Source organism: Elephantulus edwardii, unplaced genomic scaffold (genome assembly GCF_000299155.1).
Source record: "Elephantulus edwardii isolate Elephantulus edwardi_28Jun2011 unplaced genomic scaffold, EleEdw1.0 scaffold00004, whole genome shotgun sequence".
In the NCBI taxonomy this organism is placed as follows: Eukaryota; Metazoa; Chordata; class Mammalia; order Macroscelidea; family Macroscelididae; genus Elephantulus; species Elephantulus edwardii.
The window spans coordinates 11536959-11545334 of record NW_006399754.1 but is presented as its reverse complement, the minus strand read 5'-3'; the positions used below and the strand labels follow the sequence as shown (position 1 = coordinate 11545334).

The following is an 8376-nucleotide window of genomic DNA, read 5'->3' as shown; positions in this document are numbered from 1 at the left end:
ACAATAATACCTAATTACATAACCCTTTTAAACAGTTCTCTCCCTCATCTGTTTCAAAGCAGTGTACATAATTTATCACGTCTTTCTCAGTCTCCCACCAACCAAGATGTGAGTCCTCTTTTAAATACAACTCAAACTTTTAAGAGTCAAACGAGCCACAGAAAGTGCAGACCATACTTGATCACTCAGGTGGTCAAGTCCCAACTGGTTTCGGGGGGGGGGGGGAGTTTCTAATCACATTCCCCCTATGGCTAAAGAACAAAAGCATACACCTGGAGAGCTTCCCAGAGCCTAGTTCAGGCAAAGGGGAGTTAAGGAAGGAAGGAAATGTGAGGGAACACAGAAGGGAAAGATAAAATGATGAGGGGCGATGGGATAGGGAGGGGGTAAGGCAGGCAGGGAAGTAAACAGGAACAGAAGCAGGGGGGTTAGAAATGTGGAGGCAGAACAACTGGAGAAGTAAAGGACCTCAAGGTATGAGAGCAACATGAAGCCAGGCATACATACAGAAGGAAGAGACTGACAGATGAAATGTATGCACACAACAATGTATCCCAGCCCAGTCAGCTAACCTCTACCCCTTCCACACACATTACAATTACTTTTTGTGACTTTGTAATCTGTTAGGATCGGCTTTGAATACAATTTCCTAGGAACCACTGGAAAAGAGAACCCAGTGAGTAGACTTGGCTGTTATCTCCCAAGATTGGCCTCTAATGAGAAATGTTTAATTTTTTTTTCTGTTATCAGACAGTTCCAGAAATTCTCCTCTTAGGCTTTTCCCTGGACCATCTCAGTATGAATAGTGGCAGTTTCCGTGTGATTATTATCATTAATGACAATGAGAAAGAACCTGTCTGCGATTTTCCAGGTTGTGTACACGTTTAAATATTTGATTCTACTAATAACAACTATCATCAAGTTCTTAATACTCTTCCATTCATTTTGAATGACCACTCAGTCTTCCCAGAAGGGATTCATCAAAGACAATTTGCTACCTTGGACACTGTTAAATAAAGCTCACGAGGGCCTGGTACTGATGCTAATAATTAGCACCAATAAACTGTTTCCTCACAGTAGGGCACCCAACACTGAGTAGGTGAGAATGGGGACTCCATGGACAGCATGAACTTTTTTTAGGGCTTCCTTGCTCAGTGGATATACTCTCTGCAATGCCCTTTATAGCCATGTACTAATTCACATCATTTCGCCAAAAGTAGGAGTCCTGGTGACACAGTGGCTAAACATCAATTTTTGACTCATGTACTTTAAACTTGTTAGTTAAATTTGTGTCTTCTAGGCTGCAACACTTCCATGTTACATCTTTAAGGATATGAACATGCACAGCTAAGCACAACTGATAACAGTGCATCTAAATTCCAAAATCAATCTCCATAACAGTCTATATGTTTCCTATTGCCAAAGGGGCCCTTTAGAGTAGTGAGAGAAGATCTTCACCCTGAAACCTACAGCATCCCCTTACCAGCAGGAAGTAGCTAAGAGAGAATACGCCATCCCCTTTTCCTTATGAATCAGGGTGCAGTCTCTCTCAAGGAGGAGTGATAGGGAATAGCAAAGGACACAATGACAAAGGAGATTAACCAGAACTGGCTTTGACAAGCACTGTGGCAACTGGACAATTAAAATAGACTTTCAAGGGGGGAAAAAAAGAAGAATGAACTGGGGAGGAGAGTAGAGAAAATAATGCAACAATGAATGAATGAAAACCCCAAATCTCTGTAAATGTTCATTAAAATTAATAAAATTTAATTAAAAAAAATCATCCTACTACTAAACAAAATGCTGTCTGTCGAGTCATAACTGATCCACAGCTGACCCTCCAGGGGGGTTTCAGAGGCAGTTAACTAACTACACAGGAGGCTGCCCATCCTTCCACCACAAAGAGGCTGGTGGATTGGAACTAAGTGCCTTTGAGATTGCAGCACAGCTTCTTACAGCTAGGCCACCAGAGCACCCTAGCAGCTCAAATTCAACAGCTTCTCTCTGGAACAAAGGCGTGGCAATGTGTTCCTGTAAAGATTTACAGCCTTGGAAACTCCGTGGGTGGTTCTCTTCTGTGAGTTAGAATGGAGGTAAAAGGTTTGGATTAGAGGGCGTGAGACTGTTAAAACTAGTTCTTCTGAATATTCTTCTAGTCTTCACTCAAAGTATTCTGAAGAAACAGCCAGTCAGAAGTCTACTGGTTGTCTGTTTCATCCTATCCTGTTGAAACACAACCTAAATTTAAGGTCTAAGTAATCTTGATGTATTTTAACAATGTAGTCAAATTTGATCCAAGTCTTTGAAAATGTACTCAGAACAAATAAACAGGACCACAAGGCCATGAAATACTAAGTTATCAAGTTGAAGCAGAGACCTTATTTCAAGTAATCAAACAATACACTTTCCTTAAAATTCCTTCCCTGTTTAGAGAAACATTCCACCTCCTGTTTCAGCTAAAGGTTAGTCGTTCTGTCTTTTGTTTTCTCCGTGTGTAAAATAAATCCTATTTTAGAAGCTAAAGTGAAAAGATAAACAATGGTAAACGGCTGTATTACCTCGTCCTTGTCGACCTCCTCATCAACTTCATAGACATGGACTGGAAGTTTATCCAATTTAGCCACTTTGCTTTAAAAAGAAAAAGAAATGATAATTTCCTAATAACATCGAAGACTCTGCATTTCCCCATTCATCAGAGGAATCCGTATTTAATAAATCCAAAGCTGGTCCCCTCAGAGAATGAAAACACGCTCTACCACTCTTCTTCAAAGTGGGTGGCCCAAGAAACACTAGCTGGAGAGCTCAAAGCAAAACAAAAAAATTACATGGAAAAACAGCATAGCTTGTGGAGAATTAAATATTGGAAAGTGGATTAGTTGTTATGAAATACTTGGTGGAATAACTTTAACACAAAGTTATATGAGATAAAATATGAGATAAAAATGGAATGTGGGGTCACTATTTATAGTGACAGGAAATCAGAGTCTTAAGTCTCGTGGCAACAATCAGTAACACAATCACAATTACTACTATCACAACCAGCATTTCGAAGAGTTATCATGTATGAGGCATATGAGCACTGTACACTTGTTATTTGATCCATCAGCTGGTCGGGCCTATGACAATGATTCAACAAATGAAGAATCGGATACCAGAGATCAAAGAGAACAGAGGCTATAACGAAGCAACTATATTGTTAACCGTTGTTACAACCTTCCCTTCTCTTTCTCATCGTAAAACTATAAACTCTTATTAATGTAAAAAATGTAAAATTGATCAGCAGTTAAAGGTTGATTTTAGACCTTTTAGTATATTTTACAATCTATGTCACCTTTCAGCCATGAAAATAGTACAAACCAGGCAATCAATGAAGGTGGAGAAATATAAACAAATGGGAAGACTATTAAAATGCCCCAGCGTGTGCGAAGTAAATATAGAATTAAAGAGCAAAGCCATCTGGAAAAGATAATGGTTAGGGAGTTTTCTCTGCTAAAGTTTAAAAAGAAGACTCTTGGGAAGTTCGCTGAACATGCTTCAGGAGTGGCTGAACCACACAAACAAGAAAAACAAACAGCTTGGTCCCCTGAGTGTAGGATAAAAGACTCTACCAATGTCACAGATGCAACAAACACAAAGGATAACAGATTATTTGTTCTCAAGCAAAATTTCATTATTGATGTCACTTTTTCAAGTCAACCACCACTATGTGTTTTCCATGTTCATAATTAATTCCATTTTCCAAGATAGTTCTTTGAGGATTTTTTATAATAGATATATTCTCAAGACAAGTTCTACTTCTAATTCCCTTTAGCTACCACTAATCAATCTAAACTTACTCATTTTGGGTAGATTCCAGAATGACTTAATAAAGGGACAATGGCATTTATGTAGGTAAGTTCTTGTTCCTGGATGTATTTTAATGAGTTCTGGTGGCAGAGTGGGTTCAGTGTTGAGCTGCTAATCAAAAGGTCCTCAGTTTGAACCCACCAGCTATGCCTTAGGATGAAGATGAGGCAGTCTGCCTCCTTAAAGAAGCCCTACATGCCACTTCTGCTCCGTCCTAAAGGCTCCTGGGAGTCACAGATGACTCAGTGGCACTGCATTCGCTTTGAATCAGCGATCACTTTTTCAATATAAAAATTTACTTTACATAGAATATTCTTGAAATGTGTCTTAAAAATAGTTGCAAGATAAAACATCTTGCAGCATATTTCAATACGCTTCCATTTCCTTTCTGATTTATTTCTCACGGGATACATTTTACCTGTTTTTATTTTATCAATGTGTGTATTTAAACCATCCACATGTTTATTACTACCTAGCAATATTACAAGGTTTGATTCCAAGATCAACAACCCTATAAACAATAACTCTATGTGTTTAGATAGATAGGTAGAGCGATTGATGTAATAATGATTATATATAATATATATATATATATATATATCTCAATAACATATACACATAGCATCTAGAAATATTTTCTCCAATTACTCTGAGTGCATATGAAGTTACGTATCTCCTAAGCATTTCAGAACAGAGACCGTTTTCTAGACAGGCTGCCGTTTACTCACTTTGGAAGCTGTCGAAACTCTCCTGAGTAGTCTTCATATTTATAATTCACAAGATGCCAGTCAGAGTTATAAGTTTTGATGCACTATTGGGATGGTGGAAGATTGAAAAAAAAAAATTACGTCATTATATTTGAGAGGGAAAAAAGAAAGAAAATGACACAGAGGCTGTGACAATGGTTTTAACATGGCAATTTTGAGGCAGCTTCGTTCTGCTGTCCATAGGGTTGCTAAGAGTTAGAACGGACGCAACAGTACTGAACAAGAGCAATAAGGAAGGGGAAACACAATACTGGCCTCTGGATCACATCTGAGGCTTGCGGGAGGCACACTTTACAAACTTCAAAAAAGCTCCTCCCCTCCACCAAGTCGTCCCTGGCATTTCACCACCAGAGACTCCCACGTGACCCATGAGACCCTCTAACTGATCCCCGAGAACAGTGTCTGGGGGCAGATAACATTTTATCATCGTACATGATCTCAGGCCAGTTTTCACAGGAAGACAAGCTACACCTCACCTTTCATATAACAAGTTTCTTAGGAGATCATATTCTTATGAAATCACAAGGCCACACAAGAACATAATATTGAAAAGAAAATTTGAAGCTAAACACACCTTCACAGTATTTACTAATATTACAAGTAGTTCTGTTAGTATTTTCATATACAACTGAGCTTTCTTGTTTTATCCTTCTAGTCTTAACACAGAGTGAGGTTATGAGGAAAGATTTCTATTCTAGTTCATAGTCACACTACAGCGTTTTCATAGAGATGTGTAGGTGGGTATAGAGCTAAAATGTATAGAGGACTCCAAGGACTGTGAGGCACCAAACATTATCCTACATGCAGGTCAGTGTAGGAGGTATTTAAACTACCTCACACCTGGTGGCTTCCACGGGTCAGCACGATGTCGTTCATTCATTTACCCAACAAGATCCTTCAGGTAATGTATACACAATCTTAAAAGAGTCAGCATTGATAAGTGAGTCTGATTTAGTTGTTATGAGCTCAATTTAAATGATTTTTTATACAGTTAGTTCTTGACTATTTATATGCAAACTTCAGTGTTACCAAAAATACAGGACAAATATAACACATAAAGATGTAGACAAATAGACTTATATACCTTCCCTCGTTTATTCTGACTTTGGTTGTAATTAATATCATGAACAAATTCTCTGCTTACTTTATTATATCACTTCACTCTTTATTTTGCAGCCCTCTTATCGAGATCATAAGCTGGACCTAAAGGTTTTCTGATGTAAACCCTCCTTTACCCTACACTCATGAAAATAACAAAATCAGTAACAGCAGGGGCTTCCTTCATGCGGGGCTCTATGCTAAGGACGTTGCTTGCAACGTTGCATTATCATTCTGAGAGGTAACTAACTTGCAGAGAGGTTCACAACAGGGGCAGAGGTGGCAAGTGGACTTTTCATTTTCTCTGCTAGGCAATTACAAATATCTATAATATCATCCTTTTATAAACATTATTTTACATCTTCAAAGTGTTTTGCATTACAGCAGATACGCACATGCAAAATTACATTCCCAAGCCCACACAATTTCAGAACGACGTGTGGTTTTGGATTGTCTACAGTGGTCTGTAGGACCATGAGCCCAGCAAAGTGAGAGTGGACCATGCTGGACACAGCTGGGTGGGGAGATGCCTATTGTTGCTTCAGAGACCAAAACACAACCCATGTGGTTTTCATCAAACATGTGATGTGACAAGTTGGTCTACCAAAGGTCATGCTGGACATGAAAACCATAAAACTATTCTTAATGATAAAATGCAACCGTCCAATTGAAAAATAAACAAACACAGCCTTGCATATCATGAATGTTTTATGAATGGAGTGAATGAGTGTCTAGAGATTTTGCAGCAACACAAGAAAATGTGTAAGTATAACATAGCTGTTATGCTTAAACATTAAAAATGGTAAGAGATCTCTCTCTCTCTCTCTCTCACACACACACACACACACACACACACACACACACGCATGTGCGCAAAACAACTTACAAAGCCCTCAGTTAACTAAGATAAGTACTCAGAGATTTATTCTGAGTTTTGTTGTTGAGGTGTTTGTGTGCTGTTTTTTTTTAAAAAAATTATACTGGTTTACTTACAATATTCATAAAGTTCGTACACTTTTTTTTCTACTATTCTGAGTTTTTGCCGACTAGGGCACCTGGAGAAGCAGAGCACAAGGATCCTACACTCCAGCAGTAACAAAGTCTAGATCATGATGGGTTCAGTGAGAAATCGGTATTCAGAGAACTCTGTCTCCATAATGGCATCGGTCTGACCAATTTCATAACTAACCTTTCATGCCTGTGAAATACAGCAATATTTTAAAGTCACAGTGAAAGGTTTTTGAAGCCGATTTTTTTTTTCAAAGCCATTAAGTCATTCTCCTCTGGACCAGAGAATAGAGAGGAAGTACTGTTTCGCTCCACCCTGCGAAACAGTCCCAGGAGGGTTTAGTTATGTTGGTGCCGGCAGCCTGCGATGAATCAGTTATTGCTCAACTTGCAGGGATTAAAGAGTTTAATAGTGCACTATCCTTCAAAAAGCATGTTAAAGATCACTTAGGAGAACTGGGTTCTTAATGAATAATTTTGCCACATGCTTTAACATAGGTGTCCATAAACATTTTCTGTAAAAGAGTAAACACACTTCCGCTTTGCATGTTACATGGACCCTAGGAAAGAGGCCTCAGGCAATGGTGCTACAGAAATACAAAGTCCAGATCATCCTGGGTTTAATCAGAAACCAGTATCCAGAGAATTAAATGGACTTGGAATGTGTTACAAAGAAAAGTAATTAAAAAAACAACAACAACCTAAAAAACAAAACAAAACACAGGCTGCAGGTCGGTCTTCGCTCTGGGGACAGAATTTACACACCTCTTGATTTACAATAAACATTTATGACTCCATAAGAACTTTTACTGGCTATCATTGTAGAACTACTTTTAATATTATAGTGGCATAGGAAAGAAGTTAGGGAACTAAGGGATGAGAGAAAACACTTTTAAAAAATTAAATACATAATACATTTCTCAAATCATTCAGAACAAAATATTGTTATTTTAAATGGTATTTTGTTATATAAAGCATAGCTTCCTTATAATGGGCAACTTCCTTGATGGTCATAATTTACTATCTAAATATCAATGAGAAAAATGGGTATTAAAAAAATCTACTCATTTTACAAAAAAGAGAATGTTTATAAACAAAATTAAAGTTCCTGATTATTCTACCTGAAAGGGAAAGAATCGGAATGAAAAAGAATAAATAGCCTAAATGTAGTAATTTCTCCTTTGTCTTTAATAAGATAATTACTATTTATGTCTTCAAGTAATTACAAGTAATTTTTATTTATAAGAATAATCATACATTGGTCAGGGATAATGCTCGTCAAGCACCTAGCACTTCATAAATCATAGAGTTGAAAATAATTGCTAAATATAGACCTAAAGTAAATGAATGTATCAGTGCATGCTGGATCTCTTGTAAAAGCAGTAACAACTGACGATTCCCATAAGGACTACCCAAGAGTTAATTTCTAACATATCCCTTGTTTTAAACCAATGAGATCAATATGGTAGAATCCCTGTTTGGGAGTCAGCAATGATCCTGTTGACACATTCCTGAAAGTATCAAGAAGAAAAAACAATTCATGGTATTCTTCTCTAAATTTCTAGCACAAAAATGTTAACTGCCTCTTTGGCACGTTCTTGAAAACTGTCATGAAAATTTAAAGAAGAGGGAAAATGATAAGAAAGTCCACATTTAG

The 8376-nt window shown here is 37.7% G+C and overlaps 1 protein-coding gene across 3 annotated transcripts in view; it reads right to left on the bottom strand.

The window, feature by feature from the left end:
• Positions 1 to 8376, bottom strand: part of DOCK9 (dedicator of cytokinesis 9) — a 407183-nt gene that overhangs the window by 170879 nt on the left and 227928 nt on the right. For all 3 annotated transcript variants that reach the window (XM_006879560.1, XM_006879558.1, XM_006879559.1), the window contains exons 4-5: positions 4575 to 4657; positions 2559 to 2628 (exon numbers count right to left, since the gene is read on the bottom strand). In XM_006879560.1, the coding sequence (XP_006879622.1) occupies positions 2559 to 2628; positions 4575 to 4657 (153 nt within the window). The remainder of the gene's footprint in view (positions 1 to 2558; positions 2629 to 4574; positions 4658 to 8376) is intronic.